We start from the raw sequence: 22,028 nt of genomic DNA on the forward strand, positions 1-22,028 counted from the left end.
ATTACCTGATTGATGACGTCACGGTTGTTATCCATCGTAGAATACCCCTTCCTGAAGCCAGCCTGTTCTCTTACCTACTGAAGTAAAGTGTTGCCATGATTCTATTGAAAATTATCTTGGTGAATATTTTAGTACAATATCTGCCAAATACGATGCAACGCATGCGCAGAGGCGTTTTGTGCTACCACCGAACACCTCACTTGTAAATAAGTTTGTGGCAAGTTGTCTGACATATGTGACATGTTTTCTGTATTGCTGCAATATTAGCGCGTGTCACTTTGGGGCGTATTTTGTAGGGCAGTAGAGCTGTACTAAGCGGGAATGCACTAGAAGACGCGGGCTGTTATAGTGAGGCACGTAAAGGGGCATTCTGTGTGCCTCGCAATTAGTCCGCGTCTGCTACAGTACAACCGAAAGGTATGAATCCCAAACTTCCCCATGAAGCAGCGCGTTCACCGTAATGTCAGCGGAAAATTAAAAGGTGAATGACCAAAACTCTCACACACCGCTGTTCAGTCACGAGGTCCAAAACGTACTACGAAAACTCTAAAAGAGAACATCATCGACGGCAGGGGAACACAGAAACCAGATTTTATATTAACGAACATCACACTGTGCTCAAACAAAACCTCAACGTCGGTTCACTAAAGGGGTAACAATATTCAAGCGGAATCAAGAAGCATGCAACAAACTATAGGGGCTTAAATTGAAATTGTTTCGTGTTTTAGCGCTGTAAACGTCTCAGGAGTTGTCGTCCGAACTATGGCACAAATCCCCGACCAAGCACTGCGAGATATTGTCTATGACATTCTTGCGGCGTACTCACCAGAACCCAATGCATGCTTCTTCCGCCGAGAAAATAGTCACTCGTCGAATTATGCCGACCCCGGATGGAAGCCTGCGAAGAAGCAAAAATAAATGGCAGCTAAATGGCAAAATACACAAACGGAAGCGGAACTCATTCCATGCGCTTTACTCACAAGTGGCGACTTTCTTTTTTTTTCCCTTTCTTTTTCTTTCGTTATTTTTTCTTGACGCAGTCTACAAAATTCCCAACTAGGCAGAACAATCCCTACTCCATACCACACATAAATTACGTCGTGTTAATGCAATCGGAGGTTCTCTGATAAAAGATACTTGCTGTTTCAGTATTTAAAAAAAATGTTAGAACAATGCACTTATCACCTGAAAAAAAATGTGTCGCAAAATTGTCTCCCTGAATGTGCTGATAGCAATCGATCACTGTAATCGAAACATAAGAGACATCTTCCATTTCTAATATCAATTATCAGTAAAGTGCTTGTTCTCACCGTGTGCGCACAACTACATTCAAAATGGCACTCAACCTACATATCAAGTTATTTAATTTCCCGAAGCTGCCTTTCTTGCGTGTTTGGGCTTTAATACTTTACTATCCTTATCCAGGAACTTAGTTCTTTTTCTTTGAAAATCACGGATTATCGCACAAGCAGCGAGAAGGTTGCTTGGGAAACTCAGAACGTTATGCTCGATAGCACACAGGGGCTCATCCCGGAGCTCCAGAAGTATGCAGTTGACCTCATGACACGAGCTTGTTCAGGTAGGTTTTTGTTTGTTTTGTGTAATATGGCACAGTGCTGCGCTAATTTTAATTGCACAATGTGCTCATTCAGCTTCCTAAACGTGTTATGTTACAAATCCGTAGTCTCGGCATCGTACGTTGTTGCGGCTCGAGGTGGCGTTTGGGCCAGGAATCCACCAAGCCCATCGATGAGTACGTCCGGTAGAAGGAATCAAAGGAAAAGGGTTCAATTTACACTGGCACCTGGTACGCTTGAGCTCACATCAGGACACGTCAGAGCCACACCACTGCACCACACGTCTCCGCTTTTAATACCGTCGTCTTCCCTAGGAGACTGGACTCGGGAATCTAATGTCGGTAGCTCGGCCAATCCCAATCGGTCGCACCATTCCTCCCATGTTGACGCACCGTTCCGCCGGGACCGCCTCCATTGCAGTGTTGTACGGAACGGCGTTCCTACAACTAGTTCCTTTTGGGACGAACGGAGGAACACCACCGTTCCATTAAGGGTCAGTGGAACTGTAACGGTGACTCGTTAGGTCTACGAAGGAACGGCAGAGGGAACGGCGTTCCTTCTGTAAATGTTCCACGACACTGAACAGATGCACGCACGTACGAAGCACATCATGCAGGACGGATGGGTGACCACGTGAGGCGCAAAGAACCACCGCCTGCCGGTCACGTGACTATGATGCATTTTTAACAGCGAAGCTGTTTAAGCCAGCCGTAATTCGTGGTTCGTATCAAGAAATAAAAGAAAATAAACTTTCTTGCCGAGGCGAGATTCGAAACCGCGTACCCCCGGTCCCTACGCGAGCGTCGTAACCACTAGCCACACTTGCAGAACATGCATTTATGCGAACCATATGATTGCGTTCGAGCGTCGTCCTCTTCGTTCACAGCTGGCGCATTCGCACGCTCGTGCTCTGCGAGGTGAATAGGTTTTGCACGCTATGAGAGCGAGCAAGAGAGAGAGACGCATTCAGGGAGCGGGTCTCCTGGAACGCGGTTTCGGTGTTGCAAGCCGCACTATGCAACGCGCAGTGAGGGCCGTAAGTCCGAGACACGCGAAAAGAAATACCACCATCATGAGTAACAATATGAAAGTTCGCGCGCACTTCCGGAAAATGCTGTGCTACGATCGCCCAGCTTCAGTGTTTTTCAAGCGTTGCGCGGCCGAGTGCAAGGTAGTTAAGCATTTTTTTTTTTTAAGGTGAAGCTTTCTATGTCTGACTGATACGTCAGTGAGCGCCGAAAACGTATTGCAGGAAAGCCAACTTACACATTGGAACTATCTGTGCACACAATAGAACAATCTGTGCACGTGCGCTGACAATCATAGGACACTACAGTTTACATTCGCAGTTGTACCGATAACAACAATGGGAACTGAAACGCCACGCTATCCAGACAAACTGTAGATACCTGCGTTGCATTACGCGCGTCTCGCAATGCATTCCCGGCTGTCACCATGGGTAGTCCGCGGGTGCAGCGCACGGCAGAAGAGGCTGCCGTACGCGAACGTAAGCGTGAGAGCGATCGTGCCCGTAAGGCCGATCCCGTGTATCGGCAACGGCACACAGTCCGTGAAGCTGTTAGTGTGTACGTGTAATAACGGCTACATGATCTAAAATAAAGGCTATGCAACTTAACGAAATGTATCTTCGTTCAACTTCAATGTTAAAAAATACAATCCTAAACAAGCAATCAAAACACATAAGCAATGCATCGGGTCGCTCAGCATTTCTTTGGTTCGTTGCGTGGTCGTTGGCTTTGGACTTCCATTCAGTTTGCATGAGCGAAAACTTCGCGTTCAACCATCTATCTTTAAGAAAGGGGCTTTGATTTTTTTAGTGAGTTCTGTGTTACTCTAAGCGAATTTCTGCCGTCGCCGTCGCCGTGAGGTTCCGTATAAGTGCAAGGGCGATAACACCGTCGCCGCGCCCTAAGCTTTATGTGAGAAGAAAAGCGTGCGAGGGGAGCCGACGATCGCGGCTTCATCTCGCCCGTGCGAAGGGAGGAAAGCGGGCAGGAAGTGCGCCGTCTTTCGCCACACGCGAGGAACCCAACGTTGCGAGGTATCGGGGGACGAGAAGGCAGGGGGGGCGGGGGGGGGGGAGGGGTGGCGTTTTACTCCGGCTGCAACTTCGTATCTCACGGCAGCGCGGGGCCCTATCTTGAAAGAGATCTGCGTTGCACGGGGGCACAGTCTAGGCGTGTGGGCGGATCGTGGCTTTGTGTATGCTGTGTGTCCTCGCGCTCATTTTGCGTTGAAGCGATAGACAACACAGCACGAAGGTCACTTCGCTCGCTGCTACCGCGTTTCCTCACGCCAGCGTTTTGATAGCGAGTATCCGCGGTCATCGAGTGTGATGTGTTCAGGTTTGCCTGTGCGCGCTGACACTGTGCTTTTTTAATTTAGCTAGCAGGTGAATGTTTACAAGTCGATACGGCCGATGAAAGTACTATCCTTACTTCGTTTTGCTCTCTGCTACTTTTTTCAAGCGATGCTTGTTTTACCTCACAAGTGTCGCCAGCGGCGGCGGCGCTGGTGGTGGTGGTGGTATCACGCTAAAAAGTGGGCCGATCCTGGTGATAGTGCAGAAAGGGTCCAAGCTGTATGGCAAATACTCTTGTAGGTTAGGGGACCTGTAACGCGCCCTTGACCTACCCTTGTCACACGTGGGACCCAAAGAGACAAAACCACCAGCCTTTCGCCTGTCAAGAAAATGGGGTAAGCGAAGCTTGTCGTCCGATTCTAGCGTGTCGAATCAAGCATGAGAGTTCCGAAGCCCCGGCGAAACATCAGTGAACAATGAATGAAAAATTTTATTTTCACAAAGGAGGTATTCCGGCGAAGTGAGAAGCCGCGGACCCCGAGTTGCGGGAGCGCGATGTTGAGGCCAAACGTAAGCGAAGAGCCGCTGACACTGAGTTTAGGGCAAACGAAGCGGAACGCCTGCGACAGCGTCGTCTTGCCACAAGCTTCGCCTACTCCCCTTTTCCCGACAGGGGAAGGACTCTGAATTTTTTTAACGTCTAGGCTTCAACATTGTCACGTGATGCTCCCTCCTGTAGTTTCCTCCATGCCGGCCTGCCGCATTCATTAAACGCTTATGTATTATTCCTTTCGATGCGGTTTCTTGTGCAAGAAATTTAATTATATTGGTGCATGTGAGTAACCTTCTATTTGCACATTTGAAGTGCAGTATCCTGACTGCGCAATGAAGACCGAAGTGGAAAGTACCATATGTGTTGCACTTGTAATAGACGAGCACCAAAGTTGCAGTTAGACATATCTGGAGTATGTCCGGTACTCCCTGAAAATTTTCGTCTAGAAGCGTTTCTTCAGATTCTTTTTATCTCCAGATAATGTGCTCCTGGCGATGTTAAAATTCGTATAATATACGTAGTTCGATGTGAGATTTAAATTGCTCACTTCATTTCGCCTCAGGATTATCCGAAAGTATGTTTTAATTTAAAAAATCAAATATAACGTTAATGTAACGACACGTTCATGTAACGACCATTGTAACATTAATGTAACGACCATTGTTCTCGTAGCGGAAGCGCACGGAGATTGAGCGCTTGTTCGCTTGGCGCACACTTAGCGCGCACTGTCCACGAAACTGTCAGAACCTACAAGGAAAATATTTGTTGTAGCGCCCAATTACGACCACCCGCGTTAGCTTTTTAAAGCGATCGAAAACAATTAACTAAATAGGTCGTCAGTAATAAGATAGCAAAATTACAGCACCGCGTTGATTAATGCTGAAAAAAAAAGATGGCTAACGAAACACTTCACGGAGAGTGAGTTTGGTTCAGTGGCTCAGATATACGAGAGACCTGTTTTTGTCGGACATGCCGGTGGTGTTGGGATGCTCCAAGTGTTTGTAGAGCTAGGCGTTTCCAGATGAAAACGCTCCCAACTGCATCGCTTGTCTGTGCATGCAAATATCTGTTAAACAAGAACACCGTTCCTCACAAACACCAAGCTCACCATCACCAGACTATATTTATGTTCACTGCGGGACAAAATCCTCTCCCTGTGATCTTCATTTACCCCTGTCTTGCGCTACCTGATTCCAACTTGCGCCTGCAAATTTCCTAACTTCATCACAGAAGAATTTTATTCTTCTGTGAATAAAATTCTGCCGTCCTCGACTGCGCTTCCCTTCTTTTGGGATCCATTCTGTAACACTAATGTTCCACCGGTTATCCATCCTACGCATTACACGGCCTGCCCAGCTCCATTTTTCCCGCTTAATGTCAACTAGAATATCGGCTATCCCCGTTTGTTTTCTGATCCACACCACTCCCTTCCTGTCTCTTTAAGATTTTCGTTCCATCGCTCTTTGTGCGGTCCTTAACTTGTTCTCGAGCTTCTTTGTTAACCTCCAAGTTTCTGCCCCATATGTTAGCACCGGTAGAATGCAATAATTGTACACCTTTTTTTTCAACGACAGTGTAAGCTCCCAGCCAGGATTTCGTAATGCCTGCCGTATGCACTCCAACCCAATTTTATTCTTCTGTGAATTTCTTTCTCATGATCAGGGTCCTCTGTGAGTAATATCCTAGATAAACGTACTCCTTTGTAGACTCTAAAGGCTGACTGGCCATCCTAAATTCTTGTCCCCTTGCCAGGCTATTGTCTTATGCATATTAATCTTCAATCCCACTATTAAACTTTCTCGATTAAGGTCCTCAATCATTTGTTGTAATTCGTCCCCATTGTTGCTGAATGCTAAACTAAGCTTCGCTTAAACCTTTCCCCACTAGACCCACATATTTGCCACGATGGTCGCGAGCGGCCACCGTGCTCTTGCGTTTGCTTATTAACCTGAAAACCCCGGTCAGGCTTCTCTCGCGGCTTCAAGACTTCGATGTCACCCGCCCTGGTGGCGGCCTTCTGGCGTTGTGCTGCTAAGTCCGAGGGCGCGGAATCCCGGCTGCGTTTCTATGAGGGCGAAATTCAAAAACGCCCGTGTACCGTGCATCGGATGCACGTTAAAGAGCACCAGGTGGTCAAAATGATGAGATGTGGTTGGACGCAATCGTAATGTACACCCGTGAGCAAAAATATGGGGACCACAGGGTCGCCGATAAAAGAGAATTTCTTCGTAATTAGCAAGTATAAACTGAAATTGATGAGTACCCTGAAAAGTTCGCAATGCCAAGTTTGGACTGCAGTCCTCAATTTCAAGTTGCATTCATAGGCAGAGAAAAAAATCGGCTTTTCCGTGCAACCCTTGGTCCGTGTACTTTTGCTCACGGGTGTGCGTAATCGTGGCTCTGGGACGTAATAGTCCAGAATTTGACTAACTAATTCGACGTCCGCGTCGTTTAGAAGTGACGCTCCGACACTTCTGTTGCTCTCTTGCTGCAAGCCCAGCACAACACGAGCGCCTTCCTTGGAAAGACCAGCGTCTCCTTAATGTTTTCAGTGGTAAAATGCAATCCCTTGTCCTGCCACACGTAATTCACCTCTCACAACGGAAAATGAGCACATGACAGGCTAGCGTTTTTTCCCAATGTTAAAAAAAAACGTGGTACTAAATCACTTTAAATTTTTAAAAGAAAACTTCTACAGCTTTTATTAGCCGCCCCACAGACACCAAAACTCCAAAAAACAATATTAAACCCGCGTTCTTTTTTGGCGGTTTTCGTGCAGCTATGCAATCCCGAGCTTCCGCCACCGGCACAGCTGAGCCACAGCTGTTCTCGAACATAGTGCTGCATTCCAAGCGAAGGATAACAACGCTAAAAACGGGGCCACCGCAACGGGAAGCTGGTTGACACAGCGTAAACATTGCGGTACTCTCAGGGGCCGCGTGGAAGTTAGACTGGAGTACATAACAATTATTAAGTCAAGAATACAGATAAGTACTGCCGTTGGGTCAACACAAGATTTATGTATTTATTTTTGAGCGTATTTTCCGCACTATGGTACACACCCGCTTTATAAAGTCTTCATGACGAAACTTCAACCAAAAATAGGTTTGATAGCTTGTCTGCGAGTAGACAACTGGGCAAGAAAAACTTTACTGTCAACCAGTAAACGCTCGAGTCCTTGACTGCATACATTTGTCACTTCTCTGACTCGTCAAAATAACTGTCGTCGGGGCTGTTAGAATAAAACAAGTCAAGCATGCCGCATTAAACAAACGGCTCTTTAGTGCTTTTATAGCCTTCAAGATCAGATATATTGTTTGCAGCAGTTTTTATTCGGCTTTCGTGGAACCATTGCTTACTTTTCCATTAATTTGTCGTTTATGTATGCGCCAATTTTGTGTGCGGGCTGTGTCCTTGTACTTGCACCCAGGTGATGTCTGCCTTCGTTTTCCTCAAGCGGGCCTTCGGTGTTAAAGAAAATGGTTGATCTCTCTTTCATAGGAATCGGTAGAACACCAAAGTGAAACGTGTCTTCAGAAAGGCATGTTTATTGTACGGGAAGGATTAAGTTGCAAGTAGCCATCAGCGGCGCCCTACCACTCCTCGACAATTGCCGCTCAGGCGAAGGTTGTCGAATGACTGGCGACCTTCGCGGAGCATTGCAGGCGCCGGAGCACTACCGAAATCCGCAAACCGTACAAGGCGTTCGCAAACCGTACAAGCGAAGCTGAACGGATAAATCGCTCCGTGAACTCACGGTGCACTGCAGCGAAAGGCGCACAATTTGCGCAACCGTTTGCTTGGCGTCCTGCTGCCGAGTCGCTTCCGCCAAGGTACGAGCATTTTGATCCGTAGTGTCTCGGGCAGCCAGTTGAGTGGCGACGCGCTCGGCTTCAGGAATGCAAGTGGCAGAGTTCGAAGCGTGCGACGCGAACGCGCGAAGGCGTTCGCGCTGGCGTGTTTCTCGCTGGACCAAAGCGAGATTCGCCCGCCGACAACGTTGCCTTTCTACGCCGCTAAGCGCAGCAGTTTTCTTAGCTAGTGCCATCGCAAGTGAAGCAGTAGGCGGCGTGTAAGCACTGCTGATGCATGTTGAAGCTGCACTCCGTAGGCTAATCTGACGCGAAAGACAAGCTATGTGCGGAGACTGCGTCATCGCCTCAGCAGAAGGTCTACAGCGCCTACACCAGGCTTAGAGTGTACAAGAATGGGGGAGTGGGTCCAGCCAATGCCTTCGCAAGCGGCGAGGGTGATGCAGAAACGCTGAAATGGCGGCGGCGCCCCCATCGCCTTATCCAGAAGCTCCGGCTGCTTGGGCAGCGCCCGTTGGCTAAGGTGAGTTCACGATTTCAGTAGCTGTCGTCTGTTCGACGCACCGTCGTTATTGCGTCGTTTGCATTGTTGGGCGTCAATACGCGGTGGCTTTTTACAGCCTAAGCTGTTATGGGCTTATTCCAATAGCCGTTTTGGATCGCGATGGTGTCCACCGCCGCCGCTGCTGGCGGCCGTAACCGGTATCGCCGGAAATGCGAAAAAAGTACCCGGTCCCCGCCGGGATCGAGCCCAGGCCCGCTGTGCGGGAGTCGGTTACTTTACCATTGAGCCACGCAAGCGCTCGCTAACAGGCAGCGGAAAAATGCCCTATAAACACGCCATAGGCAGGCGTGCAGGCACAGACGACCCGAGCCTCCGCCAGTATGGTGGCGCCATCTAGTTAAGGTGCCTGCAAACACAGCGTGCGCAGGCGCAGACGACGAGATGCGATTCAGAGGAGGCGCGCAATCAACGTGATCCCGATGTGACATTTGCGCCACGTATTCTGGATACCTCTCCGGTACACGTTATGGCGTCTCCTCGCAAGGTACGAACCACTGCTGAAGAAGCGAAGCGTAGAGCTACGTGCGCGGCTACAACCAGGTATCATCGGGCTCAGCAGACTGCTGCGCAGAGACCATTACAAGCCGCAGCTCGCCGTCGACGCTAGGCGGACCGTTCAGATCGTTCTCGTCAAAACGAGGCGAAGAGACTAGCGCGAAGACCCTGTTGTGCGTGGTGCCGAAATTGGAGCTACTCTTGAGCCGCTCCATCAGCTTACGCTGTGATTGTGCTGCGTGTGCCGCGCAGGCCTGTGACTTTTTAGGGGCGAAGCTCCTTAGGGCGTCGGTCTGTCCTTCCTCCGATGTAGTATGTAGCCACCTGTAGTTTTATGAAGTGTTCACCAGATGGCGTAAGTGTCGATCTTTCTATATTAAGTGTATATAATGTTGCTAGATGGCGCTAGTTTTTCGTATAGTTGATGAGAAAACCTTTAATGTAGTGCGACGGGTTACCGCTAGGGGTGTTATAATAAAAGGTGCTCGCTCGTGGCGCGCTTTCTCTTTCGTTTGGAGTCACCGGATGGAAGACAAGGCTGCGGATCGGAGAGCGGGTAAGCGCTAGGGGTGTTATAATAAAAGGTGCTCGCTCTTGGCGCGCTTTCTCTTTCGTTTGGAGTCGCCGGATGGAAGACAAGGCTGCGGATAGGAGAGCGGGTAACCGCTAGGGGTGTTATCATAAAAGGTGCTCGCTCTTGGCGCGCTTTCTGTTTCGCTCGGAGTCGCCGGATGGAAGACAAGGCTGCGGAGCGGAGAGCGCGGAAGGCGGCGGCGGCGCGCGCTCGCAGGCAGAATCCCGCGGTGAGAGCCCGCGAGGCCACGGCTTCACGACAGGCAGCGCGGAAGCGGCGCGCCATTTCACGGACCACAAAGCCGTGGTAATGAAGGGACTCCGCAAACCAAGCATCTAAGAAGAAGCGTCTCAGAAAATAAAACGTATTGTATATAAACACACACTGTTTCTCACGTGTTTAATTGATCATACACTGGGCGAATTACTCGGAGTATTCACGGTTTACCGATGATCCCTCCGGAGCTTCGCCCCATCATCATCATTCACCTCGTGGATATGCTGTGATTTTTTTATTTACTACAGATCGGTGGGGAATACAATCAGTGCTTCCGGCACCGCCTATCACAACTAGATGCAGCAGAGTGAGACGCCTCTCCAGGCGGCATGCACTCACTCCCCTGCGCTAGACTGGGTCTCCCCGCTGCGGCTTCTTTTATTGAAAAGTTGGTGGCGCCACCTTCACTTGCATGAGCGGCCTCGCGTGCCAGGCGGACGCTTGCCGCGTCGGAGACCCTACCGCAGCTGCACTCTCCACCTGGTCAATACAACGGAGAAAGAACGACGGCAACTATGCAAACGGGGCAACAATGACGGCGCGTCGAGCAAACAGGTATTCAGCCCTGAGCTCGCCTCAGCCAATGGGGGCTGCCGAAACAGCCGGAGTTTGAGGATAAGGCAATGGCTGCACCCTCGCCGCTTGCCAAGGCGTGCCTTGAACCCACTCCCCCATTCACTCTAGCCGCGCTCAGACTACCTAAGACTGTCGGCGCTCGTTAGTGTCACGATGCAGTACTTGGCTTCACCGCTCCTAGATGACAGCGCCATCCCTGTTAACATAGAATTACGGTATACGCTCCCCTTTTATACTCCCCAGTTATGCGTAGTCCGCACCCATTGGTATTCAGCGTTGCGCGAAATTTCAGAATAAACTTTCTGGTCGAGGCCGGGATTCGAGCCCGCATACCCACGGTGCCAAAGCGAGCGTCGTAACCACTAGTCCATACAGCCACGCCTGCAGAGCATGCATTTATGGGAACCATATGATTGCGTTCGAGCGTCGTCGTCTTAGTAGTAGTGATTTTATTGAGGAAGAAAAATGACGCTTATTTCTGCTGCCCAATAGGGAGCACGGCGCAGCGTCAGGGAAGGGGAAAAAGGAGATAAAGATGTTGAAAGGAAGGGAAGAGAAGGAGAAGCAGCAAGAGTCTTATCCGATCATGGAGGAGGCTGGTGATGATGAAGTGAGGCTGCTGTAGCCCACGTATCCAGGAAGACGCAGGTTGGCTGTAGCAGCGTACACCTCCTGCAGAACAAGCACATCGTACTCGCTCCGCAATTGGTGCATGGAGAGGTCTGCCTGCCGCCGCCGCAACGAGTTTGCGCTCCACTAGAGCACGCTCGGGCGGCGGTGGCAATGTCCTGCTGCAGGCGGGAGGGGACTAGCCATGTTGACTACTAGGTGGGGGCACGCCACCTGCCTTGAGGCAGATAGAACGCAGCTGTTCGTTGTCTATAGGCAGCAGGTCGGCGATCGCCCTGAGGAGGAGTCGCAGGTTCTTGTTCTCCTCATCGCTGGTGGACTGAGGAGCCTCCTTCGGGGACGGCCCTAGCTTGATGCTGCCCCACTTCTTTGCGCCTGCCTGTGGTATACGCTGCTGCAAGTGGGGTTGGGGGTGGTTTGTAGAGGTCGGGGCCTCCTTGTCAGGAGCACCGAGTGCTGCTGCAGCGTAGGTTTTGCCTCCGGTCGGTGTAACACGTGGCGGTCCAGAAGCAGCTGCTGCTGAGCTGGTGGTGGGGGTAGCCCGTAGGACCGCCTGGGCCTCGCGATGCGACAGGTGTGTGGGAGCTGACGCCTTTATCGTGGCCAGGCGCCGTTCTCTCTGCCATAGCTGGCAGTTAGGCGAGTCGGCTGGATGTGGTCCTCCACAATGCAGGCATCTGACCCTGCTCGAACAGCACGATTGCGTCTGGTGTGGGCCACCGCACCGTAGGCACCGTACCGGTCTCTGGCAGGTTGCTGTGGCGTGCCCGTAGCACCCGCAACGTAGGCACTGCATAGGGCGAGGCCGGGAGGGCCGCACCTCGAAGGGCATGCTGAAGATGTAGATCCTTGCGGGGGGGTAAGGGGCAGCAAAACGCAGCACCAGGGTGGTGCCCTCTCGCTTAGCCGCGACTACCCGTACCTTCGACGATACGGCAGCCAGCAGGTCCTCATCGGTGTAGTTGCCATGTACGCCTTGCACCACGCCGCTGCTCTGGGTGCGGTCGGCCGGAAGGCGCGCGGTCACGGGCATCCCGGCGATCTCTGACGTGGCCAGCAGGTGCTCCGTCCATTCCGGCGATGCCGCGTCCGCAACCACAATGTTCTTCTTCGTGTTCACGCGTACCTCCTTTACTCCAGGCAGCGCGGAGAGCGCCTGCGCGATGGCGAGGCGGGAGGTACGGGGAAAGGCCGCACCGTTGTGTGCCGGACGAAACAACACTGTGCGGGCTGTCAGTGGCGAGGTGGGCACAGAAGTTGTGGGAACCCCGGCAGTATCAACGGGATCCACGGCAGGGGGTGCAGTAGGCGCAGGTGAACTACAGGGAGCCGTAGGTCGTGCGGCAGGAGGGACGGCAGGCTCGGTCCCGTGAGAAGGGACGCTGTTCCCGGCTAGGCCCGGTGGCAACGCAGAACGCTGGCGGCGTTTCTGCGCCTTTGACAGAACCTGCTGAAACTCGCCCTCGGTGATAATGCCACTAGCCGGGGTGAAGTGGTGATCGTCTTCACCTGAGACACGTGGCGGCAATTTAGTCATCGATGCAATGTGTGGCGCAGTCCCGACTGCTTGCAGCTTGCGCGAGGCACCCTCATCATCACTACCGAGCTCGCTGGGATGCGAACGCTTACGTGTAGTAGTGGTGTCCATATCTTCGAGGTTTGCGTCTATCGGCAGTGGGACGTACTGCGGTTCGACGGGAGACGCGCCCGGCAACCCCGCAACAGCGACGAAATCCCCTGCAAGCAGTACATCCGAAGAGCTCCTGGGGGTTGTCGAGGGCGCAACGGCTGTATCGAGGGTGCCGGTCGATGGTGTCTGCCGAGCCGCCGCAGTGGCCAGGGAGGCAGCAGCGGCGGTAGCGGAGCAGGAGGATCCCGAAGTAGGCAGGTTCCCGGCGATCTCGTGCAGCTGCTTGGCCGGGTCGTTCGTCAAAAGAGGCGGCGTCGCGAACATCCCCGTTTCGGAGGTGGTCGTTGAGGAGGCAGTAGATGTCGGCCGTTCGCTGATGGCCCGGCAGAGACGTTGCGCCTGCTCGTGGTGCAACCGCACTGCCTCAGCGCTGGCGATGAGCTGCCACAGAGATCGTGGGCAGGCTACGCTCACCGCGCGTTTGCGCGACGAGCTGCGTACGAGGGAACGCCGCGGGTGGTCGGTCGGCTGCGCCGGTGAAGCTGGGGGCGCCCCTGCCATCTTAGCCACGAAAAACGGCTGCGCTAGACAAGCGCGCAGATGGCAAGAACTAAGTCCAGCTCGTGGATAGCAAAAGGCGAAGAGGAAATCGGCGGAGACGACGTCGTTGACCGCGCGAGCAGGCAGCGAAGACGACGGTCAGGCCGTCGTCGTCTTCGTGCACAGCTGGCGCGTTCGTACGCTCATGCTCTGCGAGGTGAAGAGCTTTTGCGCGCTGAGAGCGAGAGAGAGACGCATTCACGGAGCAGGTCTCCTGGAACGCAGTGTCGGCATTGCAACGCGATGTCGGTGTTGCAAGCTGCGCTATGCAACGCGCAGTGACGGCCGTAAGTCTGAGACGCGCGAAAAGAAATTATCATCATCATGAGTATTAAGATGAAAAGTTCGCACGCACTTCCGGAAAATGCTGGGCTATGATCTACCAGCATCGATGTTTCAAGCGTGTCGCGGCCGTGTGCAAGGTTGTTTTTTCGTTTTGCTGATTTAAAATCTCCACGACGAGTTACATGGTGAAAAACACCAAATAACTTTTTAGGTAGCAGTGCAGTGTTTATTTTAATGTGTTGCATTTTATGTATGGTTCATTGCTGAGTACTTGACTAAACAAGCATAACCAATTTTTTACATCTGTAGTAATATTGACCCTGAACCTGGAAACGCTGAACACGCGCACCCTGTCGAGTTAGGCTAGCTTATCAAGGCTATTTCAGGAATTATCAGGCATTGAATGAGATTTTATTGGCCTTAGCGAGGTTAGAAAAATTGGTGAGGCTTATACAGTGCTGGCTAACGGCCACGTCCTCTGCTAAAGAGGTCTTCCAGATAAGACAGAATTCGGGGTAGGATTTCTAGTCCATAAGGACATAGCGAGCAACATTGACGAATTCTACAGCATTAATGAGAGGGTAGCACTCGTCGCAATAAAGCTGAATAGGAGGTATATAATGAAGGTAGTACAAGCCTACGCCCCAACCTCCACTCATGATGATGAAGAAATAGAACAGTTTTATGAAGATGTTGAATTAGCTATGAGAAAGGTGCAAACTCAGTACACTGTATTCATGGGAGACTTCCATGCAAAAGTGGGGAAAAAGCAGGCTGGTGAGCAAGCAATTGGCAACTACGGCATCGATTCTAGGAAAACTAGAGGAGAAATTTTGGTAGAATTCGCGGAAAGGAATAGGCTCCAAATAATGAATACCTTTTCAGGAAGCGCAGTAACAGGAAGTGGACCTGGAAAAGCCCTAATGGTGAAACAAGGAATGAAATACATTTCATACTCTCTGCCGAGCCCAGCATAGTGCAGGATGTAGAAGTGTTAGGTAAGGTTAACTGTAGTGACCATAGGTTAGTGAGGTCTAAGTTTTCTCTCAATTTGAAGAGAGAAAGACTAAAATTAGTCAAGAAGAAACAGGCCATCCTAAACGCAGTAAGGGCAAAAGCAGACCAATTTAGGCTGGTGCTCGCAAACAACTATGCAGCTTTTGAACAGGAAGATGAAGACAACATAGAAGTAATGAACTCAACCATGACTAGGTTGATCTCAGAAGCAGCAATTGAAGTAGGAGGTAAGGCACCAAGACAACCAGTAGGTAAGCTCTCCCAAGTAACAGAGGACATAATAAAGAAATGGCGAAACATGAAAGCGTTAAACTCGAGAGCTGTCAAACTCGAGAACTGTCAAAACTGATCAAACAGAAGAAAGTAAGGGATATTCGAAATTATAACGGGGAAAAGATTGCGGAAGCAGTAAAATATGGACGCAGCATGAAATCAGTGAGAAGAAAACTTGGCATAGGACAAGGCAAGATGTATGCACTGAAAGATAAGCAGGGTAATATCATCAGAAATTTCAATAACATAGTAAAAGCAGCGGAAGAATTCTATACTGACGTGTACAGTGACCAGAGCAGTGAAGCTACTTTCTTTCGAAGTAGCGATGAACAGGATACAGGGGCTCCTTCTATAAAAAGCGATGAATTTAGAAGGGCCTTGCTAGACATTACCAGCAGAAAAGCTGCTGGAGATGATGGAATAACAGTCGATTTAATCAAAGATAGAGGAGATATATGCTTGAAAAGCTGGCGGCCCTTTATGCGCAGTGCCTCACGACTTCAAGTGTACCAGAAAGCTGGAAGAACGCATACAGTATAGTAATACATAAGAAGGGAGACATTAAAGAACTGAAGAATTATAGACCCATTAGCTTGCTTTCAGTGTTGCATAAAATAATCACCAAGATAATTTCCAATAGAAACAGGGAAACACGACTTCCGCCAACCAAGAGAAGCGCATCGCTTCAAGAAGGGATATTCTACGATGGATCATATTCATGACACAAATCATGTAATCGAGAAATCTGTGGAGTACTATCAACCTATCTATATGACTTTCATAGACTGAAAATGCATATGATTCACTAGAGAAAGAAGTTGTCAGATGCATTGCGAAATCAAGGAGTACAGGAGGCATACGTGAATACTTTGGCAATTGTCTACAAAGATTCCACAGCTACCTTTATTCTCCACAAGCAAAGTAGAATGAGTGGCACCATGGAATTTAGACTACATTTCTTTGTCGGGTTCGTAAGTGAACTTAATCTCATACTCTGGGGGAATGTCGTAGTCGTCTTCCGACGGGTAACTGAAGCGCGTTGCGTCATTCGTGGGCTCCGGCGACGGTGCCTGCAGGTCCAAGTTGATCGACAGTGCATGGCGTTGTGACCGGATTAGTATATTTATGCGTCCAGATTACTTGGTGCATTGTGCGTGGCATGTTCTCGAACGCCAAGCCGATGCCGATGCTTCGCGAAGTGGTGATCGCATCTTGGAGAGGCGAGCCTCAAGTTGCACCGCTGTGTTCGTCGCTTTACAGCTCGTCGGGCACTTTGGGGGGTTGCCTCACTGCAGCTCGCGCTGCCTTTGGCGTTGTCCAGGACTTGGCGGTGGTGCACGTTGTTTCGCTGGAGCAGCTCGCTTCGCTGCGTCGTGATGATCTTCGTCGGCAGAGATCTGGCGCCCCCCGCCCACGCTTTGCTGTCTCTGCCTGATGATGTAGACGCGAGTGATTCAACTTCGGACGATGAAGACCCCATAGCACCGACATTGGCGCCATCTGAATGGCCCGCCTGGCAGAGCTTAACCACGTGTATAGCTTCCAAGTTATTCATCACTGGGGCCTGTTGCAACGGTGGCGCAGTGGTTAGCACACACGGCAATCCCGGCCACGGCGGCCGCATTTCGATGGGGGCTAAATGCGAAAACACCCGTGTACTTAGATTTAGGTGCACGTTAAAGAACCCCATGTGGTCCAAGTTTCCGGAGTCCCCCATTACGGCGTGCCTCATAATCAGATCGTGGTTTTGGCACGTAAAACCCCATAATTTAATGTTTTTTTTGGCTACAGAGCGGTAGCAGTGCTAGTGGGGAATCCTCACTGTGGCCATTTGTATTTTTTTTTCTTTAGTTCACGACGACGTAATCAGTGTGCCATTTTTCTTCCACGGCTTTCTAATGAAGGCGGGTTCGCACAACGAGCCAAGTAACGGCCTCGCATGAAAAACAAAGCGAGTGAGAAACTTGCAGTGATCCAATGTTAGACAGCGTTATATAAATTCTAGCGCGTCGAGATAACAGAGACGCATTCGCGGCAGTATCGCCACCTTGCGGGTTCCCGCCCATAGAGAAAGGAATTCCACAAGAGCGGACACTCCCATAGAGCCCAGCGGCCGAATTGACTACAGGGCGCCAAGCGGTCGGCATCAATCACTTCCGTTTTCGGTTGTGGGCGCGCGCACGTGGAACGCCAGCTAGCACGCCGGCTGTGCCCCACACCCCCTTATTTTTTTCCTCGACTGCACACGGTCCTCGCGCGGCATCGGTTTATTATTTGTAAAAATAATTGCGAACAATCTTGTCAAGTCCCATCAAATCTGTGCCATGTGCAATTTCACAAAGTAGACGCCAGACCCTTGTAAGATGAGGAAATATTTATTCTGCTCTAACAAAAGCTCGTTCCGCGCGTTTTGTGCGGTCATCCAACGCTGTGACCCTAGGTAAGCAGTAGTTCCCGTATGAAGCTCCACCGGCCAGCATCAGCTGAAAAAAAAGTAAATTACAGGCATGTGTCATTTTGGTATTTAGACATAGGAATACTGCGTGTACAGGCGAAACGTGCGAAAGCGTTGAATGGGTGGCATTACAAACAAAAGCAATTCGCTTTTACATACATGGCGTAGAAAATAGCCGCCTTATCCCAAACAATACCATAAAATATGAAAACATCAGATTTCCAAGTATTCCACCATTTCCTAGCATTATTTCCTGCACTTTAGCAGCACAAATACGCGGGCGACTTCGCGTTTCCGAAACTTGGCCTAAGGCAACGCGATAGCACGCTACGTACACAGATGGACGCAACAGAGGCTCCTAGACGGACCAGGCTAAACATTCAGAGAATGCCTTTTACTCGCACTCAAGACAAATGCGTGGGTGCAAAGCCTGTCTTCAGTCCTTCAGAAGACAGAATTTTCGAATTACAAGTTTCTGATATGTTCTTCGGCGTTATCTTTCGCGCGTTCTGCCAGCGCCAGCAACACACTTCCATGTTATCACTCTCGGCGATCGCCCATCGCGTTTTCGACAGCCGTGAGTATTGAAAGAAGGTATATGTTGTTGTGGGGCCATAAAAACGTCACGAACTTGTCCCTCTAAGATTCATTACACGCCAAACTAACTTTGTCACCACGGCCGAGCTGCTTATCGCTAACGGCGTCACAGTCCCCTGTTCGGCCAGCGTGCCTCAAAAGCTAGTACCTTAAAAAGTAACGAAATTACTTTTCAGTAATGTCTGGCGTCAGAGAAAGCGGCACAAACTTCTCCTAGCAAGATGCACTAGACTACACACCACGGCCGAGTTGGTTCTCGCTAAATGCGTCACAGCGCCCTGTGCGGCCAGTGTGCCTCAACAGAACCGAAATACATTACAATAATCCCCTGGGAAGCCTCGGAAACATGTCCTAGCACGATTCATTAACTCAAGTTAACTGCGCCAGGACGCCCGAGCTGTTTTTCGCTAACTGCGCCTTGGGTCTCGGTCCCGTGCCATAAGCCTAATTGCGTCGTAGACTGTGAAACATTCCTCACCTTGCCGTAGTCCAATAGTGCAGTGGTGTCTTGCCCCAGTGCAGAAGGAACGCAAGAATACGCCGGGAGCCCAAGAAACCAAGCTACATTTAAAAGAAAAGGAGACGGACGGGTCGCCGCGGGCGAGCGCTCAAACGCGCGCGCAGCCGTCCTCGCTCGCTTGGATGGGGTGTCTGGCGGATGGCGCATGCATCTGGCGCGTCATTGACCTGTCGCTGGGTAACGCAAGAAAAATAAGACGCGAAGTTCATTTATACGCAAAACGTTTTAGTTTTCGCTCAAAGAATTAAAAAATAAAACAATGTTAATTTGACTTTCTTTTCGATGCTCGTAGCAGCTAAGGTTCGGCATCAATACTATGGCGTGACGTGTTTCCTGTTGCCAGTTTTGGCCGAGTGTCCCCTCTTGTTGAATTTCTTTCTCTATGGCCCGCCTGTAAACTAGCGTTGTCGCTGCGAGAGAGCCCTGCAGCCGAGCATCTCGCTTTGAGTGAACCGAGATAGACATCACTTTTCCCGCTGCCCGTCATTGTGAAACAGCACACGCCAGATTGCCTATCATAAAGCGAGAGGCGTCGACACGCAGCAGTAAACTAGGCAAGGCATAAATAACCCCAAACTGCCGTGGCGGCAGCCACCCCGAGGGAAGGAAAAACAAGGCATTGCGCAACTTGAAACCAAACGATTGTCAGCGGTAAGTGCACCCGCTCAGCGGCTACACCAGTGCAGCCCAATAAGTGCGCACCAATTATACAAGGACCAAACATTCTCGGTCCCTGAAGTCGCCTGTTCGCAAAGCTGGGCTATTCCATGTCCCATTTGTACCCACAACAAAAACGGTCACGCGCGATGGAAAAAACAAACGCGAAGCGAGTGGTCGGGCAGTTGCTTCCCGTGACGTGGTGCTGCCGCCGATTTCCTTCCTCCCTATAGAGCGAAGCGGGAAATACGTTTCGGGGCAGACTGGCAGCAGGACATTAATCACTTTTTTCTAGACGTCACGGATGATTGCAACAACTGTATACAGTGACGCTAGGAGGCTGGGTATAAAGTATTGTTTTTCTTTCATACTCGCCGCCGTACTTGCGTCGCTGTGATCACTTTAGGTTTATTTCAGCCGCGGTAGATGCTTTCCGTTGTGCGGAAAATGGGACATTTGTTTAATTAACTATTACTTTCTGTTATTAATTAACTTATTTACTTTATTCATTTTGTAAAGGCGTTTATTGCACGCAAGCGTTAGGGCTGACCGTTCGATCAGCTCAGGGAACCGCGAGCGTGGCGTGGTCCGAGCGATTATAGCTGGAGAAACTGAACCACTAGACACCGCTGGTAAGGATGCCCCACTGCATCGTCCCTCTTCTTCACTACAATTACCTCGGGGACGAAAAAGGGAGCCGTCCGGCGACCTTACAGTTCGTCACTATTTGGGGATCATAAAACGGCTTGAGGCGCTCGACGTTGACAATGTCGCGTCCGCGACGGCGCATGTCCGAAGATGGTTTAACGGGCTCAATCACATAGTTGACGGGCGATGCACGCTCGACAATGCGGTAGGGCCCTTCATACTTGGGCATTAACTTGGAAGGCAGACCAGGTGCAGCGGAAAGAACTGAGAGCCACACAAGTGCTCCAGGAAGAAAGGTGGGCGCAGAGATGGTGTCACCGCGAGTGTTATTCTGGCGCTCTTGGTCATTGGAGGTAAAAGCCCGGGCGAGGTCGCGGCACTCTTCGCCATGTCTCACCAAATCAGAAAGGGGCGCACATTGAGATGCGTCGGGCCGGTATCGTAGCATTCTGTCGATGGTGTGCGATGGGTGCCGGCCGTACAATAAGAAATATATCGAAAAACCAGTAGTGCTCTGCGTAGCGGTATTGTACGCGTAGGTGACGAAGGGCAGAATGGCGTCCCAGTTTGTGTGGTCGGAGGAGACGTACATTGAGAGCATCACGCCGAGCGTACGGTTGAACCGTTCCGTGAGTCCATTGGTTTGAGGATGGTACACCGTTGTTGTGCGATAAACAACGTGGCACTCTTTGAGAACAGCTTCAACTACTTCGGAGAGGAAGACCCGTCCGCGGTCACTAAGCAGCTCTTAGGGTGGCCCATGACGTAAGATGAATCGACGAAGCAGGAAGGAGGCAATGTCGCGTGCTCTACCTGCCGGAAGCGCCGCAGTTTCAGCGCATCTCGTAAGGTGGTCAACCGCCGCAATAACCCAGTGGTTTCCAGCCGATGTCATGGGAAGGGGTCCGTACAACGTCCTGAATTTCTACACGAGCAGTCCAAGACGCCAAGGGTCGAATATGCTGAGCACTTGCTCTGCGAAGTGATAGTCCGGACAGGGGCGTCGTGACTTTCCGAAGTAAGCGGTAAAGTGTAGCGTCGATAACACATAGGGCTACTCCTGTGTCCATGAGTGCTGACGCTCGGACACCGTCGACAAACACGTCTATCACATTGGATGGGCTCCAATGAGGACTTGTGCACTTCGAAGTTGTCGCAGCCCTTGCCTCTTGGACTGCGACTGTTAGTTTTCCTCATACCGAGGGGCAGAATGAGGCCGTATCGGCGATAACGAGCGCCGGCGTGGAGATGGGGAACGGCGGATGTTCGGCGGCGGGCGGTATGTCGCTGACACACCGGAAGGTGGGTCGTAAGATGGGCGGGGCGAACGGTTTGGCATGGATGACGCGACGCTGGGTGGCTGCACACGATTACAGAAACGAGAGGCGTGACCGGCGTAGCCGCAGGCAAAGCATATAGGCCGGTTGTCAAGCGTACGCCACCGGTTCGCTGTGGCTGGTCCCGCCCACGTCGTAACACGCCTTGTATGGAGCGGCTGGGGATAGGACTGTATAGCGGGCTGCACTGGTGGCCTAGCCACAACGTCGGCATAAGTGAGGGGCACATGGGCAGAGAGTGGGTGGGGCCTCCCGACGACTTCAGCGTAGCTGAGCGGTGCTGGTGCCGGGGCCTGTTGGGGTGGAACCACGACCTCGGTGTAGCTCAGTGGCACAGGCGCAGGAACATGGTGACATTGGTCGGGCAATACCTCGGTTATTTCTTGCGCGATGGCGCGGCGGAGTGGAGGCACGATAGTCGAAGCGGGCTGTGGCACATGCAGCGGCTGAGCAAATGGTACCAAGGAGAGTTGGCGGGCGACTTCCTCCCGAATGAATGCTTTCATTTCCGCAAGCAGTGCAGTCTGGTCGAAGGTGGTAGCCAGACCAGCAATGTGTTCGTCGCGTGATGAAGACCGACGAGTCAACGAGCGCTGCCTGCGTAGCTCCTCGTAACTTTGGCATACCG

At 51.0% G+C, this 22,028-nt stretch overlaps 1 protein-coding gene across 1 annotated transcript in view; it reads right to left on the minus strand.

Annotated features, from left to right (window-relative positions):
• LOC119444297 (sodium/glucose cotransporter 4-like) overlaps positions 1–22,028 on the minus strand; it is a 603,800-nt gene that overhangs the window by 575,066 nt on the left and 6,706 nt on the right. The window contains exon 2 of the mRNA XM_049663258.1: positions 827–898. Coding sequence (XP_049519215.1) covers positions 827–898 — 72 coding nt within the window. The remainder of the gene's footprint in view (positions 1–826; positions 899–22,028) is intronic.

Source organism: Dermacentor silvarum, chromosome 3 (assembly GCF_013339745.2).
Source record: "Dermacentor silvarum isolate Dsil-2018 chromosome 3, BIME_Dsil_1.4, whole genome shotgun sequence".
NCBI lineage: Eukaryota > Metazoa > Arthropoda > Arachnida > Ixodida > Ixodidae > Dermacentor > Dermacentor silvarum.